At 36.0% G+C, this 22,722-nt stretch overlaps 1 protein-coding gene across 2 annotated transcripts; it reads right to left on the bottom strand.

Moving 5' to 3' along the window:
- Positions 1 to 9,619: 9,619 nt before the first annotated feature.
- On the bottom strand, positions 9,620 to 11,154 carry LOC110673811 (probable protein phosphatase 2C 55). 2 transcript variants are annotated; one of them, XM_021837023.2, is made up of 4 exons: positions 10,993 to 11,154; positions 10,563 to 10,887; positions 10,316 to 10,465; positions 9,620 to 10,157 (listed from the first exon to the last, which is right to left on the bottom strand). In XM_021837023.2, exons 1-4 carry the CDS (start codon positions 11,040 to 11,042, stop codon positions 9,981 to 9,983), a joined length of 702 nt encoding a protein of 233 aa, XP_021692715.2. In that variant the 5' UTR covers positions 11,043 to 11,154; the 3' UTR covers positions 9,620 to 9,980. The 2 variants fall into 2 exon arrangements, with proteins under 2 accessions (XP_021692715.2, XP_021692721.2); XM_021837029.2 differs by having other exon boundaries at positions 10,563 to 10,849; positions 10,993 to 11,131.
- Positions 11,155 to 22,722: the final 11,568 nt, after the last annotated feature.

The following is a 22,722-nucleotide window of genomic DNA, read 5'->3' on the forward strand; positions in this document are numbered from 1 at the left end:
CCATCTGTGGCTCGCTGAACACAGGGCATTCCCTAGCAAAGTGACCTGGTTGGCCACACCTGAAGCATACTCCTGAACCCATCATACAAGGTCCTGAATGTCCTCTTCCACACTATGCACAAGGTGCTAAGGAAGATCCTGAACTGCACTAACCAGGCTGTACCTGAGCGTGACCCGCTGCCGGATCCGTATCACAGTGCGAACCCTCGAGATTTGTGTCTAAATCCACTCCTCTTATTTCTGCTTCTTCCTCTATAATTAGTTTGACCACCACTATCCGTAGTACCCATATGTGGGACACCTGAAGAACCCTTTGCTCTGTTTTTCTTTGCCCTTCCACTGTCATCTACAGCATAGCTAATCTCTATCCGTCTGGCTCGATCAACTACCACATCAAAAGACTGATCAGACATCATGGCCAGGTTTGCATACCTCTTGTCCAGCCCCTTTAGGAATTTCTTCACCTTCATAGTTTCTGTAGCTACTGCTGTAGGGGCATACCTGCTCAGTTCTAGAAATTCTGTAGCATACTCATCTATAGACCTGCCATTCTGTCTCAAGGCCTCAAAGGCCCACTGCTTCTGATCTCTGAAGCTTTCTGGCACAAACCGATTGATGAACAGTTCCACAAACTGAGTCCACGACAAACCCTCCATCCGAGGTAATATGTAGTCATTCATCCATTGTCTAGGCATAGGCCCCATGACATGCTGCATATATTCTATAAGTCTTCTATCACCAATCGCAATTACATTTCTGCACATGCAGGAATCCAAAAACCGATATGCATCGTCTGACATATCATAAGTACCAGGCACCAACTTCTTAAAATTGATTATCTGTTTGTAAGGTTCCCCTCTTGGTGCGGTGGACTGCTGCTGCTGTGGAGGGTGGACCATATACTGTGCCATCATATCGATGGTCCTCTGCAAACCAGCTAGAGTAGCTGCCATGGGGTCCACGGGACCCTGTGCCATAAAAGACTGATCCTGAACTGGTGGCAGCTGCTCTTCTACTTGAGCAGCTCTAGGCCTCCTACCCCGCCTCCTCGGGGTAGGCGCCTCATCCTGTACTGACAACTCGTCAGGCACATCTGGTTCTGGTGCAGTAGCAGCTCTCCTGCTTCTACGCATTTTCCTGAAATTCAGTAGCAATAGCCCACAAAATTCAAAACAGCATGTTACACAGCTCTATAGACTCATATTTATACATAATTATATGAAGCAGAAACTAGAAGCAAAGATGACAATGCAAGACGAATGTGGACCCTATTTTTCCGCATGTGACTCCTAGTAGACTCTTCCCAACACTTTAGATGAACATTCCCTAAGAATCTGGAGCCTAAGCTCTGATACCACATTTGTCAAGACCCAACCTATAGGCCGGACTGGCACTAGGACCTGGGCTAGCCTAAAGCCCCCGAGGCCCGTAGTAAGCCTAACTATTCTCTTAACCCAACTCTAAGGCCCATTTGGGCCCAATTTCAAGAAATCAACCGGACAAAGTCCGGCCATAAAATGGAGCTTTCAACGAGGAGTTTTTGACTCACCCGACCTGTAAACACAATAAATACTCAATTGGGGAGCTCAGCTCACCCTCCACATACTCATATCATCATAAAAACATATGGGAGCTCAGCTCCCTCATCCAGTCCATCAAACATGCATATCATTATACGTTTACAGGTCCAACATGGTAATAATATTACAGACCAAAATCAAATCAATACTTCTAACACATGCGAAAATTCTAGGAGTAAATAAAATTACACAAATATTGATAAACAACCAGCGAAGGAGAAAAGCAGGTTAACCACAATAAAATCCTCCTGTAGCCTGAAAAAATATTGAACAGGAGTGAGCGTTCGACTCAGAGAGTAAAATATCAATTTTAACCATAATCTCTATAACTATCTAAAACTAATGCACCCTATAGAGTGAAATGCAACACCAGCAATAATTTTACATCATAACATTAAAAAGGTAATTTGGAGCACTCACGCACCCAGCAATATCAATCATATATATATAGGGTGATCCCTATCTGACTCTCTTAATTCCAATCGTGCAGTGAATAACTCAGCTCGGACTTCCACTTAATAACCAAATCGGGGTCCCAGGAAAGAACTCAAGCCGTGTCTACCCCGAAGGACCGGGTCCCAGCGAAGATCTCAAGCTGTGTCTACCCGTCCTATCCATAGTCCACACCACATCACACGCACACCAACGCACGCACACTGCTCCAAATTACCACAACAACATACATGGCACTTTCACAGTTATGAATGCAACATAAATCGTGCCTAAAGTTTATCTACATAGATATATGCATATAAGTGATGCATGGGCATACTTGAACATATAATAATAGTGAAATTACAATTAAAATTAATATTTTACTCACAGACTTGACAACGGTCACTGTAGCGGCTGGGCGGAGGAAGAAGGCTGTCCCGGCTCACCTGACAATTACATTACAATTATTTAATACAAATGACTCAATACAATTCAAGAAAAGACCAAATACGTCCTAAGTCGTGTCGAAAATCCGGCAGAGTCTCCCCTATACCTAAGACCTACCCAACCTGCAAAAGGGCTCAAAACACACTTCTATATTCACAACCCATATATCCACAACTCAATCTCATCACACAACCTCTCCTGGGTCCATCAAATCAATCATCCATCACAATATGTAAAATTTCAATTTAGTCCTTATAATTGATCATTTTTGCAAAAACTGCTCAAATAAGCTCTAAAAATTCTAAAACTTTGCCCCGCGGTCCTTAGCAATATTACTAGGCTATTGCAAAAAGAATCATAATTTTCTGAGCTACCACGAATATTTTATGGATTTTTAATCCTATTTAAGCACTAGAAAATTACGAAAAAGCAAGGTTCGGGTTTACCTTTGCCGATTCCGACTTCGGGAACGCGCTCGGGATGTCTGACAATGTTGGGGTAGCCAAAACCTCAATCCAGTTCGGAGACTTTTCCGGTAGCGGGTTTGTCTGGCCGGAAATTCACAGACCCGGACAACTGTCGAATTTTCGCCAATTGAGGATACCTACACGAAGCCCACAACACGGGGGTTAGTACATAAATTTTACAGAATTTTTTAAGCTCATTTAATGCTCGAAAAAACACTGCGAAGTTCCGTAGGACCCACCGAAAAACAGTGTCGGAAAAATTCGAAATTTATATCGCCGCGAAGCTCTCGACGAGTGGAGCGCTCTGGTACTCTCGGTTTTCTCGTGGGGTTCACGGTTTGCGAGAAATCTAGCCCAAAAGTCAAAATGGGCTAAAACTTCCCAGGCAAAAATTGGACAAACTGCTAGATGGATTTTGGTGTTCTTGGTGTCTATGGAAAGCTCTCGACGAGTAGATGAGTTTAGACACAAGACCCGATCCGATTGGTGGCCGGATCGGCTGAATTTTCGCCGGGAAGACGAAAGGTCGTGCGCCCGCTGCCGCTCGAGCCGTTTTCGGCGTTCAGTGCGGCCATGGGGAGGGTCGAGGCGCGGCCAAGTGGGGTGGCAGGGGAGGCGACGGCACGGCAAGGGGAGGAGGGAGGAGAGAGAAAAAGGAGAGAGAAGGGGAGGAGGAGAAACGCGCGCGGGAGAGGAAGAAAAGGAAGAAGAAGGCCGGTCTGATTCGACCGGTCCGATCCGGTCCAGTTCGATTCGGCCGATTCGATTCAGAATACAAAATTTTAAATTTTTACTCTGCCTTGGAACCGCAAACGAGGTCCAAAAATTCAGAAAAAATTTCAGAAAACTCAGAAAAATTCGTAGACTACAAATATTCTTTTAGTTTTGCCACGTGGTCTTTAAATAAAATTTTAAAAATCATCAAAGTTTATATTTTCGGAAAATCGAACCCGATTTTTAAAATCCGAAAAATCTCAAATAATTTCTTAAAATTTAATAAAATTAAAATATCAATAATACTCATAAAATAATAAAGTTTAAAATTTTGGGGTGATACATATAAATTATTAATGAAAAATAATTTTTTATGTACATTATTAGTTAAAATATATAAAATTAAATGGATTTAAGTATTTTTTGAGTAATAATAATCGGATTTGGAATGAGTCTAGGTAGTTGATAATAAATTTTAATTGGATTTAGAATAAGTTCGAATTTTAAAAAAATTAATTAGGTTCAAGTTTAAATAGGGTATTTTTGCTAGTACCTTACTCATTATCGTCCCTAAAAAAGAGTTGTATTGGTATTTAGCATTAAAAAAATTAAACATAAAAAAATGAATAAAAAAATACACATAAAAGAAGCTGTTATCACAAGTTGTCATGTGAAATCCTTGAATAGTTATTTTTTAGAGTCTTTTCACCTACTTTAAAGGCCTTGAAATTCTACATTGGTTGTAGAGTGTGTATGAGTATAAATTATATGGTAACAAAAACTCTGTTACAGTAGTTCATTTCTATCACTATTCCATATACACGTATATTTTATTTTTGACAAAAAAAGGCAAAAAATAGAGGGAAGAGCCGATGTGCGTGAGTAAAATAGAGGGAAGAGCCGATGTGCATGAGTTCGTTTCGTGTATATGTATATTCTATTTTTGACAAAAAAGGCAAAAAGTCGAGAGGAGAGTCAGCGTTCATGAGTTCGTTGAAAAAAACCAAGGCAGACCTAGTAGGTTGGTCTTTTAGGATCCCACATTAATTATGGAGTATGCATGCGTGTAGATTATATGAGAATAAAGACTCCATTAAAATTGTCACGATTTTAAATATGATACATGTTTAGTATACAAAAGAAAAAGACACTAACTAAAAGTTAGAAGCCAATTCTTATATATTATGAATAACATAATATTTACTGATAACATTTAAGAGCTATGCTATGATGCAATAGAAATCTTATAAATATAAAACGTTATAATTTTCTTTACAAAGTGTATTAGTTTCATGGACTTTTTTTCATTTGTTATCATAATTACATTAATTAGCATGATTATAGGAGATTTGTGTAGCATAATTACAGCAATTAGTATGATTATAAGAGATTTGTGTAGCATAATTACAGCAATTATTATTCTTATCTAAATTAGCTCATATTCTCATGTATAAATAGATGTAATATCTCTGTAAATAAGACAAACAAATACACAATCATTTCCTTCATTACTTGTATTCTTTCTTCTAACATGGTATCAGAGCCGTAAAGTTTTTATTTCTAGTTTCTGGGGTCTCTCTTCTCTCTCTACAACCTGTTCTGGTTCATTCTTTCATTCCTGTTATTATACCTTTTTTTTTCTCCTCATCTTGTTATCAATGGAGAAATCTGATATTTCAAAACCTATTGCAACAGTTCTGACTGGTTTCAACTATAATCTTTGGGTTCAAGGAATGAAAAGTTTTTTGATAGGTCGCAAGCTTTGGCGTATTGTTACCGGAGATATCACTACGCCGACAAGAGAGAACGACGAAACTGATGCAAAATTTGCTAACCGTCTTGAGGATTGGGATAGTAAAAATCATCAGATCATCACCTGGTTTCGCAATACTTCTGTCTCATCCATCCACATCCAATTTGCTAATTATGACTCTGCAAAAGAAATCTGGGATTTTTTGGCTAATCGATATCAGACCACTAGACTTGCCCACTATTATCAGTTGTGGACTACTCTTCATAATCTGAAACAAGAAGCAGGTCAATCTGTGAATGATTTTCTTGCCCAAGTCCAACCCATTTGGAATCAAATATCTCAGGGCAAAATCAGTGAAGATCATCTTCCTCTCATTCAAGTTCTAATGGCTCTTTGATCAGAATATGAGGCTGTTCGAGTGTCCCTGCTACATCGAAATCCACTCCCATCATTGGATACTGCTATTCAAGAAATTATTTTTGAAGAGACTCGTCTCAGTTTGGATAAAACTCCTCAATTTGAAACTGCTCTTGCAACTACTCGATCCTCACATCAGAAATCTGACAATCAACTCTGTAAGAATTGTAATCAAATTGGTCATGCTTTTGCATATTGTCCTACTATAGAATGCAGATATTGTCATGGTTACAGTCATATTCTTGAACATTGTCCCACACGCCCTCCAAGACCAAAAAGAGGGCATTCTAAATTCAAGAATGTCTCAAAGCCTGGATCTTCCTCTGTCACTGCTGTTGCTGCTACTGAGGGTTCTACTGCCATCACCATGAGTGATCTTGAGGCACTATTCAAACAGGTTATCTCTTCTAATTCTCCTGCTGCCATGTCTGCCACTCCGGGTAATTCTTATTGACTTTTTGACTCTGCATGTTGTAATCATATGATCACTAATCTTAAATTCTTATCTTCTGCAAAACCTGTATCTTCCTTACCACCAATCCATACTGCAAATGGTACTAAAATGAACATCACACATACTAGTCATGTGTCTACCTCAAATCTTCATTTCCCTGACACCTATTATATCCCTAATTTGGCACTCAATCTTATTTCTGTTGGTCAGTTGTGTGAAAAAGGACTAAATGTTATTTTTTCTCCCCATGGTGTCTAGGTACAGGATCCATAAACGGGACAGATTCTTGGGGAGGATAACAGAGTGGGTCAATTATTTGAGCTTGCATTTTTACATCTTCCTCAGAGATTTGTGTCTGCAGCTACAATCCCTAATTCCTCCATTCACCAATGGCATCTTCGTCTTGGTCATGCTTCTGCCAGTAAAATTCAACCTTTAATTTCTTGTGGATTATTAGGATCTACTAAGTTTGAGTCATTTAATTGTTTAAATTGTCAGCTTGCAAAATAGCCTGCATTATCTTTTTCTCATAATAATACTACTTCAGACACTCCTTTTGGTTTAATTTATTCTGACATTTGGGGTCCTTCTCCTATTTCTTCAATAAATGGTTTTCGTTATTTTGTGATATTTATTGATGATTATTCTCGGTTTACTTGGATATATTTTTTGAAACATCGATTTGAGTTATCATAAATTTACATCACATTTGCAAAAATGATTAAAACTCAATTCTCTTGTGACATTAAAATTCTTCGAACAGACAATGCCATGAAATATCGGGATTCTTCTTTACTTTAGTTTCTTAGTCAACAAGGCAATACTGTTCAACGTTCTTGTCCTCACACCTCTCAGCAGAATGGGGGAGCCGAATGCAAGCATCACCATATTCTTGATTCTATACGTACTCTTCTTCTTTCTGCCTCATGTCCAGAAAAATTTTGGGGAGAAGCAGCTCTTCATGCTATTTATATTATTAACCGTCTTCCTACCTTGGTTCTTCATAATTTATCTCCTTTTGAAAAGTTGTTTGGACAACCTCTGACTATTCCATCCTTAAACCTTTTGGATGTGTTTCTTTTATTCTTTTACAACCACATGAACATACCAAATTAGAACCCTGTGCTCGTCTATGTTGTTTTCTTGGTTATGGAATTGAACACAATGGGTATCGTTGTTGGGATCCTGTTTCTAATAAGTTACGCATCTCTCGTCATGTTACCTTTTGGGATAATACTATGTTCTCTTCTCTTTCCAAATTTCATCACTCTGTCAATATTGAATCTCTATTTTTTACTAACTCCTCTAAAGAGTTGTTTTCAAGTCCAGATCCAGGTGATTGTGACGTGCTCAATATTAGCCCAACTACACCTGCCCCTGTTGAATCTGTACCAGTTGTTGATCCAGTACTTGTGCCTGCATCTCCTCCTAGCACTACTCTTTATCGTTCTACCTGTGTAAGAGAAACTCCTCATTATCTTTCTGATTTTCACTGTTACTCTACTATTGCAACCCTTCATAAGCCTCGTTCTTATCGTGAAGCAAGTACTGACCCTTTTTGGCAGCAAGCTATGACTGACGAACTTCAGGCTTTATAGAAAACTCATACTTGGGATTTAGTTGATCTTCCACCAAACAGGACCCCTATTGGTTGCAAATAGATTTACAAAATCAAGACCCGTTCTGATGGAACTATTGAACACTACAAAGCTCGCTTAGTAGCCAAAGGGTACACTCAAGAGTATGGTATCGACTATGAAGAAACTTTTGCTCCAGTGGCCCGATTAACATCTATTCGCGGTCTCTTAGCTATTGCTGCAGTTTGTAAATGGAAACTTTTCCAGATGGATGTCAAAAATGCTTTTCTTCATAGTGATTTAACATAAGAGGTTTATATGCATCCTCCTCCTGGTTATTATTCTCCTCATAAGGTTTGCAAACTTCAGCGAGCCTTATATGGATTAAAACAAGCTCCCAGGGCCTGGTTTGCCAAATTTAGTTCCACTCTTGCTCAACTTGGTTTTCTCTTTAGTCTACATGAATTTGCATTATTCACTCGCCGAACTGACAGTGGTATTGTTCTTCTGTTGCTTTATGTTGATGATATGATAATAAAAGGAGATGATTCATCTGATATTTCAGAGTTACAACATTATCTCATTCAGCATTTTGAAATGAAAGACCTAGGTTCTCTCAGCTATTTTTTGGGTCTTGAAGTTTCTCAAAATTCTTATTGCTATTATCTATCTCAAGCCAAGTATGCATCCGACTTACTTTCTCGAGTAGGCATCACTGATAGCAAAACAGTATCAACCCCATTGGAGCTCAATTGCAAACTTACACCTCCTGATGGCACTCCTCTTGATGATCCTACTTTATATCGACAGCTTGTCGGGAGTCTTGTTTATCTCACAGTTACTCGACCTGATATTTCATATGTTGTTCATCTGGTCAGCCAATTTATGTCTGCTCCTTGCTCAACTTATTTCTTTACAGTACTTCGAATCCTTCGTTATATCAAAGGCACTCTTTTTCATGGTTTGCACTTTTTCGCTACCTCCTCCCTAGTATTATCTGGCCACTCTGATGCTGATTGGGCTGGTGATGTGACAGATCGTCGCTCTACAGCTGGTTATTGTTTCTTCTTGGGTAATTCTCTTATCTCTTGGCGTAGTAAAAAACAAACTGTTATTGCACGTTCTAGCACAGAATCTGAATACCGTACTCTTGTTGATGCTACATCAAAATTACTTTGGTTACAGTGGTTATTAACTGATTTGGGTGTCACCCATTCTTCTGCTACAATGCTTCATTGCGATAATAGAAGTGCCATACAGATTTCTCATAATGATGTATTTCATGAGCGTACAAAACACATCGAAATTGATTGTTATTTTGTACGTCATCATATTGCTCATGGCACCATATGTTTGATTCTTGTCTCCTCTGTCAGCCAAACCGCTGATATATTTACCAAAACGCATCCTCTCGCTCGCTTTCAGGATCTCTTAAGCAAACTCAAGTTGGCACCTGTGCTACCACCTTGAGTTTGATGGGGGTGTTAGCATAATTACAGCAATTAGCATGATTATAGGAGATTTGTACAGCATAATTATAGCAATTATTATTCTTGTTTAAATTAGCTCATATTCTCATGTATAAATAGATGAAGATTTGTGTAGTATAATTACAGTAATTATTATTATTGTCTAAATTAACTCATATTCTCATGTATAAATAGATGTAATATCTATGTAAATAAGACACAGACAAATACACAATCCTTTTCTTCATTACTTGTATTCTTTCTTCTAATATTGTTATTATAGATTTATTAATATTAACATGAATATTAAAAATAAAAGCGGTCTTTATATAATATATAAAAGGCATATTTACATGAAAAATAGTGATCACAACTGCTGACCTAAAACCAAGCATTGGCCACAGCGCGCAAAACACTAACAGGCCAGGAAAAGCCCTAACCCTTGAAGGAAGTCCTCACCAGAGACGCGAGGAAAAACTCCAGAGGAGAGCTTAAGAAAGATAGAAATTGGAAAATAATTAAGGTTGGATTATATTTGCCCTTGTCAACGAGAGACACTTATGCATCAATGATATAAGAAACAATGACAGTAATGTCATCTGATTTGCCTCCTTGACGAATTCGTCCAGCCTTGGTAGAAGCCTGTGCAAACGGAGTAAAAGCATTGTTATCTTGAGATGTGATAAGCATGTTGAGCTATTGTCCAAGCAACATCTTGTGGATCTAATCCTTGTTGAATCCCAGCCCTTGCTACCTCCTCAATTTGAGTTGCAAATAAGTTATCAAATAGCCCATCAGTACCAGCAATTACAACATCTCCAGATTCCACGGCAATTACGAACTCCTACAGTTCAAGGAACAATTGAATTGACCAAAGTCAAATATTGAATTGTAACCCATATTACAAATGAATTAAAGTGTAATATTCTCAGCACTCTCTTTGAATTTAACACTGATGCTATGATGAAATTTGGTTACTAAGTGGATATCAATTTACCATACCTCTGCATAACTTGGACTCCTGTCTACTTCATCACATTCCAGCTGATATGGGTAATTGAAACTATGTTGCTGAATTGGCGATTGATATATAACTTCACCCTTTCTAATCAACATAAATCCACTATCTCCCACATTCACCGCACGCAAGCTCTACAGAAGAGAAAGATCATTATGGTAAATTAATTAGCATTAATTATACATTCACATATATGTAACCATATTCAGAAGAGAAATTGAAAGTACTTGCATTGTCTAGGAGTGCTATAATGCAAGCTGTGGAGGAGCCTTGAGCTCTGGTTTTTAAGTAAGCTTCATACAAGAGTGTACAAAGATCTACATTGTCTCCAGGCTCATTTAGCAGGATTTTTACAGCATTTTCCATGAGTTGTCTAGCATATATTCCAGCATCAATACCCTTACGAGAGCAACCGCCCACACCATCTGCAACCGCAATTGTTTGCTTCTCTACACAAATAAAATGAGCATCTTCCCCTTGTGGTTTTGAATGCTTTCCTTTGGCAATATAGAACGACCCTGAAACCATTATCAATTTCCCTTTTCCATGACTAGCTCTACAAAAGCAATTAAAAACCCAAAATTACAGTGCAATTTTGTCCTGTTCATGTGAAAATTATTATGGATAAAGAAAAATATGAAGGGGAATATAATTCACATACCCATCAAGAACAGTTTCTGCCTTGTCAATTTCAGTGTTCATGGAAGCCATTTTTATTGCTATTACGGCGCACAGTCAATGAAGGGAAGAGAAGTTCATCTTTCGGCTTTTATAAGCTTAAGAGATAAAGAAGAAAGACGCAGACGAATATTAGCTTATCCAATAAGCTACTGGTGTCCTTCTTAGTCAAGGAAACTACGTCACCACCTGACCACCTCCTTGTTAACCAAGTTTAGGAATTTGGATTCTCGAGATAAGCTATTAAGGGTGATCATTCCTAGTCCAATCGAGCTCAACTAAATTAAATTTTAAATTAATTAAATTGTAATTAACTTTAATATAATTAATAAATTAAATTAAAATAAAATAGAAAGAAAATAGAATTTAATTGAAAATAAAAATATTAGATAGATTATGAATTAACGGAAAAAAATATATATGTTTTTTATATTATTAATTAATAATGTAAATATTAATAAAATTACATTTTCATTCTTTTTATTTAAAAAAATAATAAATATGATTTATTATTAAAAAAAATAATTATAAATTAAATATTAATAATAAAATTATAAAGATAACAATTATAGATAATATTATATTAATAAAATATAATTAATATAAATTTGATCATTTTAATTAATTTGATTATCAAATTAAAAGTAATAAAAAATTAAATCAAATCAAATTAAATTAATTTTTATCAAAATAATTAAATTTTATTAATTTAATTCAGTTATTCGATTATAATTAAATAATGCACACCCTAATCAAGCATTCAAAAAGCATTGCAATTTTATACCAATATTATTATTATTATTATTATTATTATTATTACAAAGCCAGCCCACACCTCTTATTTTATCTAATTTTAAAATTTTAACCTGATTAATAAGGTGGAGAGAAAATTTAGAGTGAGTATTCAATTAAAAAATCAAAATTAATTTATAATTAATTAATTTTTTAATACTTTATTAATAAGTCACAAACTGGCATAAGTAGACTTTATAAAATTTGAATATAAAATAGTAAAAGACTGCCTTTGAATCTATAAAGAAACTACTTTTGAAAATTTATAATGTGTAGCTTTTTTGAAAACATAAATAAATGCAAAGATTTTTATTATTTTATTAAAGATAGAAATAGTTATTAATATGGAGAACTATTATAAATTAGATTTAAATATTTTTTTATTTATAAAAAATTTAATTAGTCATAATAATAAATTAAGTTGTGAAAAGAGGTAGTTAAAAAATAAAATAAAATAATTATTTTTCTTTTGAATATGGTGATTGAGGAAGTAAGTATTATATCTTTAATTATTGAACCAAACGAGGCTATCCAATACTTTTGTTTTGTTGAACCTTCGTGCTCCCACATCGATTATGGACGTGTGTGTGTGAGTTTATAGGCATGTGCTAAGGCTCCTCCCAATTAGCAATTACCTAGGTGTGAGTGTTGATACAGTAATTTTTTTATACGCCTGTGTATGCGTGTGTTTCACTTAATGTCAAAAAAACTTAAAAGGCTTTGTTGCCGTTTGTGGGTGGGTCGGTGACAGAGCCTTCAGACTCCCATGTCGTGTATGCGTGTGTTTCCCTTTATTGTAAAAAAAAAAAATACTTTTATTTTGTTGTTAATAATGAAAAGAGGAGAGAACTGCCTATAGTAATAAAGTTAATACGTTTTGCTTTTCCCTTATGTGACTAAGAAATTTTGTTTTGCTTTTCCCTTTTGTGACCAAGAAATTTTTTTTTCTTCTAGCAATCATATGGAATCTATTGAGAATTCAAACTTTACAGTCATAAGATGAAATTAAACAAAACTGCTTGTTAGAAAAAAGAAAAATTAAAAAGACTTAAAACTTAAAAGCATAGGTACATGCTTGTTTAATTAATCATCACAACTCGGAATTAGCTACCACAGTCATTGCTAATCTGTCATATTTACATGAAACTATCCTAACATTGGGCTTTATTTGGGCCCATCAATGGGGGATGCCTTGAATACATTACATACAGAAGGCTTCCAAGCCAATCCCCAACGGCTCTTGCTGCGTTTGGGTTTTAAGGGGGTGTTTGATTTATTTATTGAATGTAGCTGATAGCTGATAGATACCCAAATATATAAATTATGGTATTTAGTAAGCTTAAAAAAATAGAGTTGATAATTGATGGACAATTGATATGATATCTATCAGCTACAGTTTGTATCAGCTCTATTTTTAGAGTTATTTCTCATCAGCTGATAGCTGATTTGGTTTTATTTTTTATTTTGACCATATTATCCTCTTTTATTTAACTTGAAAATTAATATTATTAATATTTTTATTTTTTTATTTGTAATTTTAACATTTTAATTAATATATTTCAACTTTGTTAAAATATTTTTTTATTAATAACATAAATATAAAATATTTATTTATATCCAAAAACTTAAAATTAATTATAAATTTTATTATTAACAATAATAATTATTTTATTATTTTATCTATATTTTTAAAATTATTTAATTATCTTAAAAAATAATTATTTTCTTATTTCAATAATAAAATAAATGATATAATATAAAAGATTAATAATTATATATTTATTTAAATAATATAATGTATTAATTTAATAATTAAATATTTAATTTAATAATAAAATAAATAATATAATGTAATAAATTTATAATTTTATATTTATTTAAATAATAAAATAAATTATATGATATATACTCTTATTAGTCATTTCACATATTAACAGCAACAATTAAATATAATTTTACCAAACACTTAATATAAAACAGCTATCATTAGCTATCAGTTATTAGCTATCAGCTAACAGTAACAACTATCAGCTAACAACTATAAGTTGTATTCAATAATTAAACCAAACATGCCCTAAAGCAGCCAATGAGCTTGCAGCCATTCTCATCTTCTCAATCAAGGCATTAATATTTCTCTGCTTTGATAAAATTTCCTTCAATTGTTTGGGATTTATCACCAATTTCACTATCCAAACTTCCTACCCTTGTGATGGCAGGACCTCAACAGTCAGTCTATTATCTGCAGCTTCTCTGATATCCAGCAATGCTGTCCCAGATGACAGTGTTGGTGACTCAAACCCATCAACAAACCTCATGCCTTCCTTATAATTCCTTGCAACCCCTACAAACATTGGCATCTTCTCAAGTGGAAGAAGATATTAAAATTGCCCACCAATTAAATGCTCATAGCTGGACAATGGAGACGAGGCATTTCCCTGCCTAAATATGCCATAAACAAGGTACCCATTAATGACATCTTTAGCTAGTTTAGGACCTTTGAGTTCTATAATGCCCTCAGAATCTGAGAGTACCTGGATGTTATTAAGACACTCTACGGCGACTGAGAGCAATTCGCCATTAAAGTTTTGATTACATATCCCACTGAATTGACAAGTTCATCAAGTTCGCAATTTATATACATTGTGAGGAATCCAAGCAGAAACAAAGTGCAAAGACAATGAGAAGTGACTGATGTCAAAAGAGACAATGCAGTTGAGTTGGGGCTTTTTTGCAAAATTTTGATCAGTGCCATTTGATAGTACACCATTGTGAAGCTTATTTTAAGCAAAATCTTGAAGGTGACCAAAGCTAAGGGCAAAAGAATAGAATACTAAGGTATGCTCAAGGGGGATAAATAACAGCAAGAAACGACATTTTATAAGAGGCTAAATTCAAAGTTCAGTGGTAAGTGGTGTGAATTTTGCATTTGGTGCTTTCTATGATTCCTTAATAGGCATCTAAAATCTGCAACAAGAAATTATATTTTGTCTATTCGTATCATGCTAAAGTAAACTAAGGACAAAAATTATATATGTTCATGACAAGGATTAGTTATTAGTTTATGTAACAAAGTTTATATTTGTTCATAATGTTCCAATAAACTCATTTTTATTTTTTTTTATTGAAATTGAATATAATTTTAACCAAAAAAAGAAAAAAAAAACTTAACAAAATAGATTTAAAACTAACCCAAGTCAACAGGCTCACTACATACACCGACTTAGAACCCTTTTGATAAAAAAAAAAAAAAAAAAAAAAAACCTATAGCAAATACACTTCTATTTGAGTTCCAATATACTCATTTTTCTTAAAAAAGAAAAAAAATAATAAATTTTCTAATTTTATTAATAAAATACTAATTTTCTTTTTTAAATATTAAAAACTATTTGCTATTTTTAATTAAAGACAAAAAAAAAAAAATGCTGCAACCTACATCAATTTATCAACAAGCTAGATCAATTACCCATGAAAATAAAAATCAAACCCAGCAATCTCTATCAACAAATCCACTCTTTAGTCTCTGTTTCCTTCTCTTATTTCCTTCTCCCTCCTTTCCCTCTCAACTTTGGCAAGTAATTCAAAAAATAAGGACGCATTTGATCCAAAGCCTACTTTAAATAATTCAGTAATTGCCACTCCATCATTGTCAAAACCAATTGCCCCAACATGTGATGTTACGCATCCACAACCACCACTTCTGCATAGATCCCCAATTCGATACACTATTTTCCCTTCTCCTCTCTATCTCTGACTTCATCTGCCACATCGAGCCTGCACTTCTCCCTTAATATGGTGAAGCAATAACAATAGTTATGTTGTCTTATCTCGCGACCACTGCTCTACTCCTTGGAAACTTCTGTTTCTACCAATTCTTCAACCTTGCTCGCACCAAGGAAGAAAAGGATCCATAGTGGAAGGTGTCACGACCCAACCTATGGGCCGGATCGGCACTAGGACCTGGGCCAGCTTAAAGCCCCCGAGGCCCGTAGTAAGCCTAACTATTCCTCAAATCCATAACCAGGCCCACAATTTAGGCCCAATATGCACATAAAATAATTTAAATTACACTGTTAAAATTATATTTCGGGCCAACTTAGCCCAGAAATTATCAGAAACAAAAATTAGGGGAGCCCAGCTCAACCCTGTTACCTCATTTATAACCATTTAAAACTCATAAAATTTTTCTTTCCATTTATTAATACAAAAACTTGAATTCATACAGTCTCTGACAGGCTTAATGCTACTACTAGCACATGCGGAGTCCTAAATTACAAATTTAGAGAATAATAATACAATTAAATAATCGACGTTAAACCTGCGAGGAAGAAAACAGGTTCCTCTGTAAAATAACTCCTCCTGTGGCCTGGAAAAATATTGAACAGGAGTGAGCGTTCAACTCAGAGAGTAAAATATCAATTTTAACCATAATCTCTATAACTATCTAAACTAATGCAACCTGTGGAGTGAAATGCAACATCAACAACATTTTCACATCATAACATCAAAAAGGTAATTTGAAGCACTCACACACCCTGTAATATCAATCATAATATATGGGAGCTGATCCCCTATACAGCTCTCTTAAATCCAACCTGGTGCCAGCGAAGAACTCAAGCTGGACTTTCGCTTAATAAACCAAATCGGGGGTCCCAGCGAAGAACTCAAGCCGTGACTACCCCCCGAAGGATCGGGTCCCAGCGAAGAACTCAAGCCGTGACTACCCGTCCTATCCATAGTCCACACCACATCACACGCACGCCAACGCACGCACACTGCTCCAAATTACCGCAACAACATACATGGCACTTTCACAGTTATGTATGCAACATAAATCGTGCTTAAAGTTTATCTACATAGATATATGTATATAAGTGATGCATGGGCATGCTTGAACATATAATAATATTGAAATTACAATTAAAATTAATATTTTACTCACAGTACACCGATGACTATTGTGGCTGCTGGATGCAGAAAAATAGCTGCCTTCGATCACCTAATAATTAAATTATAACTTTATTAGTACTAAGTTAAGATAAAACTCTAAAGAGGCAATAGACAGCCTAATTCATGCCGGAAATCCGACAGAGTTTTCCCTATACCTGGGACCTACTCAACCTGCAAAAAGGCTCAAATAGCACTTCTAAATTCTCAATTTCCACAACCACATCTCATCAATATCACATGGCCCCTCCTGGGCCCTCCAAATCAGACAATACTCAAAATCTCAAAAATTACGTTTTAGTCCCTATAATTGACATTTTTCAAAAATCCACTTAAACAAGCTCAAAAAATTCTAAAATTTTGCCCATATGCTAAAAATCTAACTAAAATCCATCTATATTTTTCAAAAATATTCTATAATTACTCAAAAATTCAACAAACACCGTAGAATATCTCCAAATAATTTTACTTTCATCATATATTTTTCTTAGAATTTTTCTCCAATTTTTCCTGTTTAAGAAACACTGTATTTATGCTCCACAGACACAGAAATAATAAAAATTGTCTTACCCGAAGTTTATCTGTGTCTCAAAAATTCCAAAAATTTATGAGGAAGCCTTTGGAAGTTGAATCATCTCCATAGCCCACCGGAGCCACCGCTGGAACCACCGCGCATGGTGGCCGGCCGCCGGTCGCCGGCGACATTTGCCAGATCTGATCATACCACCATGTTCCTCTCCTCTTCCTCAGTCCATATGTGGTCTCGGATCGTCGATCCAACGGTCGGATCGTCATAGATCTGACGAAAAAGCTTGAAAAACCCGAAACTTCTCTCCTCCATATCTCACTCATCCGACCTCCATTTGCTTCAAAATTGGTGTCAAAAGAAAGCTCTCGGAACAAGCTTTCCAACGCCACCGGAATCGCCTCGATCGAACGTCGGATGAAGCAGGAATGGCGCCGGAAAGCCACTGCCCACTGTGCGCGCGTTTTCTCTCTCTTCTCCCTCTCTTGCCGCCGTTTTCTGGTGGTCTGGCCGTCGCCGGAGGGTCGCCGGCCGGGTGGGGAACTGCTTGGGACGTCGCCGGCCGGTCACCGGAGAAAGGAAGAAGAAGAAGAGAGGAAAGGAGAGGGAGAGAAGAGAAATGGGGGGGGGGGTTCCTCCTCCCGTTTTTGAACCGTTTTTTTTTTGTGGTCACGTGATGTGGGAAACCCACTGTCACACGCCAAATCCCATCATTCATTTTTTTTTTTTTCTGGATGTTACATTCTTCCCCCCTTAAGAAAAATTCGTCCTCAAATTTTCGAATAAACAAGAGATAAGGAAAAGAAGATTATTAGAACAAGCACAATCATTACTCCTCCAGCTATGCAGAAATTGATAAAACATTTATTCTTCAAACGCTTCGTATATTATATATGACATCCTACTGTTCACTGATTCTACTATAGTGTCCTATTTGTCATCATCTCTTTCTAGAGGGCTTTTATCTTGTAACTATTCATTGACCATTTTTCTGACATTTCAAGTATTCGCTATATCTCACTGTTCTTGACTTGATGTCTCATAACTTCAATCAACTTTGGTGCTTACCTCAATTTTATTACGCCCCAACATGTCTCTTGGTGACTTCAGTCCTCATTCCTTTGTTTCAATAATCTCTGTTTTCCCTAATGACATAATTTATGTTCCTTATTTCATGGTATCCTATGAGTAACTTTCCTGTAGCACCTAATCTAGGCATCTTGTTCGAGATCTTCACTCTTCTTATGACCTCAGTGGTCAATACCTATAAATCTTCTCACTCCCATGATACTTCAAATTTTTAATCTCTTGTGTCATTACTAAGGTACTTAGACCAACCTCTATCCATCTTATGTAACTATTCAGGTGGAGTCTCCTCCAAGGGCCAAGTGTATCATTTATCAACATTGGAAAGTAAATTGGGTCTCTCCTTCTAGGTAACAAAAGTGTTTATATTCCCTGACAACTCAATCCAATACGACTTTATGAATTCTCACTCCTTCTTTGGAATGGAAATATCTAGACTCAGCATGTGGCCTACTTCTGACACATTGGCACTCAGATCGAGGCTCCACTACTCCTTTAATCTATCATCTCATAATAACTTATTTTAAACATCCCTTAGTGTGTTCCTAGCATACCTATTCCTCCTTATCCTCATCATTATAACTAGCTCTATCGAGCTTTCTTCCTGTCCTTTGCATCTTATCCACTTCCCTTTTCCTTCAAGAATGTCCATCCCATCATCAACTTTAACTTTCATTTTATTTCTTAGTCTTATCTTGATTATTAGTTATATTACTTCAGGAATTCTAACCTTACGATTTTCTCCTACTAGCACATTCTTCACCTTTTGTAACACTTATAATTAACCATAGAAAATTTTTCTTGTATCCCCTTTTTCCAACTTAACTATCAGAACATTATTATTCCCTAACAGCCTTAGTAGGAAATTGCTTATCCTGGATGAATAGGAGCCCCATAAACTATAAGTTCCATCTGAACTAACACGGCTGTGGGAAATATGTGTCATGCCTTAATTCCAAACAAGATACTTCACGTGTTCATTCTCCTTAATATAATCACATATACTGCCCATAGCTTTCTAAACTTTTACCCCAACTTTTCTCATTAGAAACAATTTCATCTATTGAAACTCATCCATAAATAGTACTTCCTCTAGCTCATAATTTAAAACGGTTGCAAACCTTGGTAGCTAACTCCATTTAACTCCTGTCACTATTCTGATCGTCCTTTCATACCTAACACTAGGTACGTACTTACTGTCATTCTCATATCAGGAAATTATATATGAATTGGTGCCTACCAAACTCTCAAATAACTAGGTCTCCTTGACTTAGTTTCTGTTCCTTATATAACCTTCTAGAACCAAAAGCACAAGCTAAACTTGAAAAGAAAGAAAAATATCCTCTTATATTCAACTACGCCGATTGTCCATATAATAACGTTTAACCTATATTTTTTTTTTTTTTGGTCTTTTTCTTCAAATTTCATCATCTCTTAGCACAATTGTGCTCTACCTATAAGGTATCATCTGCATGAACCCTTTACCGTACCATTGTCCTTCCTGATATAATATTTTATAATTTATTAACTTTACTTATACTCGACCTATGATTCATATTTATCATCGTTTATATTGTGCCTTTAACTTTTGTTGATTCCTGAAAGATTTCTCTTACTAATAGATTCTTCCAACACTAATTTCACCCTTTTCTATGGTCATTAATTTGATCCTTGAACTTTTTAGTGATTTATAACCACCCATACTTGTCACTTCTCGTTCTACCCCTACTGTTGTTCTGTCGTCATTGCTTCACTGCAAAGTGATTCTGTTGATCACACTAACAATGCTTGCCTGACATTCATAATGAACCTCTACTCTCTTCTCACTATCTCAAAAGTCTAACCTAAAGCCTATGTGTCATTATCTATAATTCTTTCCACTCATCATACCTATTCGATCCCTTAGATTAACTTTTATTCAACTTACTACTTACTAACTTCTTTTTCTCTGCCTAATTAGATAGTCCGCAATATCATCGCACACCTTCTACTTTTTGCTCATTATTATTGTATTCCTCGCCTAATCTTCTTGATACTGTTAACAAGTTAAAATATTCTTGCCCATTACTATCCACTTCACTTTAGAAATAGGGAATAAATAAAGTATGATCCAATCATGTAACTCAAAGCTCTATATTTTAGCCCCTGTCACAATCTCAACTACATCATGCTATGAGTATCACATTCCTAGATTCCATACTTCCATCACTATTCTCACTAATATGGTCCCATTTCGGGTTCTCTATCCTTGTCATTCTCCTTGCCAAGAATAACACTTAGTCTACCCTATATCTTAACTTTGTTCCTTTTATTACGCGCCCTTCAGGTTGTCCTTTCATTTAATTCTTTTGTCTTACCCAAAATAGAACTTGACTATTCTATCCCTGGTTCCATTCTTCTTCCTAGCATGACAGCTGTACCTACTAACTATATCTTTCAGAGTCTCTACCACATTATCACATATTTGTGCTATTCAGATTTGGTCCTTTGACCACTCTAACTAGTACTTCTACTGGCATTTAGATTATATTGGATCTGGCACCAATTGTCCAAGCCTTCATTCTGCACTTTCTCTATCCATTGGCCTTCTACAATTTATCTTCGCTAATTTATTACTCTTAACACTATTATAATTAGATTATACTATTGTTTTGAACAATATGAAGTTAGAAAGGAACTCAGAAAATTGCAGTCATACCTTTATCGTATGATTTCTATTCTTATCCTTTAGCTTACATAATATCCTTACTACCTCGAGAACTGATTCTGCAGTAATTTTATTTATTTATTATTATTATTATTATCCATGTTTACTCAATTAGCCAGAACTTAAGGTTCCGGGCACCCAAACCCGTCTTCCAATTCAAAGGATTTACATCCATTGTGATCTGATTATATATGATTCCTATAATGAAACTTGTATCCTTTGCAGGATACCCGAGCCAACTTCTCTCTACCACACTCTACAGTCCCATCTGGGGCACTATTTTGTTGGTCACCATTATTAGTAATAACTTTCAATTCCTTCTGAAAAGATAGGTCTACCCTAACTTGCTGCAACAAAGGTACTACATTTACCACCTTGCCCAAAACCATGTCAAATTAATGTCTCTCTTATCATATCATAGCTTTGTAAATCATCAATTCATAGTTTCAACCTTCCCTAGGTAGTAGGGTTGTACTTTATTCCATACTGATACACACAAGGTATACTATTCTCATTAAGCTATAAGCAAAACGTCTGCCGTACTACAAAAATGATCCAAAATTCCATACTGAAGACTAGATGATCTCACTCTATAAGTGTCACCTTTACTTTGCAACTAGTCCGAAACCTCTGGTCTGATGGCAACTCTTAATGCAACTCTAGCTCACGCTAGGGTAACTGAGTCACTGACTCTAGTTACCACCCAACTGTGACCTTTCAATATTCTAACTCTAGACTCCTAACCAGGAGTTCCCAACTCCTCTGCAGATATAGAACTCTGTTCTGGAATAACTGTACCAAAACAGAAGCCATCCGCAAACACCCTCATTATAGAGCACCATGGGGATGCACGTAGCTCTACACAATAATCTCATGTCGGTACTGTAATCTGCAGCTTACAGAGCAGACATCGAGAACATTGTATAGTTACTACGATACGTCCCAACAGACTAGGTCTCCTAATCTCTCATCTCTCTTGAATCTACTATTATCAGAAACTTACTCTGACTGGGTCATCCATTGACGACTGCCAGCAGTGGTATCCTCATCCTTATCTAGGCCAACTGTACTTTCAAGACTCACTTCTATGTACTCGTACCTTGCACGATATGGCACACCATTTAAACCCATACTGACAAAAATATAGTGTTTCTTGGAGTACGTATCCTCATGATGGACCTCACATGTCTACTAACTCTATTTCACATTTCTATGTACTCCACGTAAGTCAAGACACTAACTGAGGTACTTTTATATTTCCCGATGTATAACGCAGTATCTAGAAACAAAGAATTACAGAAAAAGACGAAACAGAATCCTATACTCCGCATGTAACATCCTAATAAGACTCCTTTTACACTCCCAATTATATTATTTCCCATGAATCTAGAGCCTAAGCTCTGATACCAACTTTGTCACGACCCAACCTATGGGCCGGACCGGCACTAGGACCTGGGCCAGCTTAAAGCCCCCGAGGCCCGTAGTAAGCCTAACTATTCCTCAAATCCATAACCAGGCCCACAATTTAGGCCCAATATGCACATAAAATAATTTAAATTACACTGTTAAAATTATATTTCGGGCCAACTTAGCCCAGAAATTATAAGAAACAAAAATTAGGGGAGCCCAGCTCAACCCTGTTACCTCATTTATAACCA

This window comes from Hevea brasiliensis, chromosome 9, assembly GCF_030052815.1.
Source record: "Hevea brasiliensis isolate MT/VB/25A 57/8 chromosome 9, ASM3005281v1, whole genome shotgun sequence".
NCBI lineage: Eukaryota > Viridiplantae > Streptophyta > Magnoliopsida > Malpighiales > Euphorbiaceae > Hevea > Hevea brasiliensis.

What these genes read in the sequence shown, in the direction of transcription:
- LOC110673811 (XM_021837023.2), bottom strand. Translation starts at nt 11,042, where the DNA reads ATGGCTTCCATGAACACTGAAATTGACAAGGCAGAAACTGTTCTTGAT. An exon ending in GCAGAAACTGTTCTTGATGG is followed by an intron (nt 10,888 to 10,992) that starts GTATGTGAATTA and finishes TTGCTTTTGTAG; the next exon opens with AGCTAGTCATGGAAAAGGGA. An exon ending in GGAGTCCAAGTTATGCAGAG is followed by an intron (nt 10,158 to 10,315) that starts GTATGGTAAATT and finishes CTTGAACTGTAG; the next exon opens with GAGTTCGTAATTGCCGTGGA.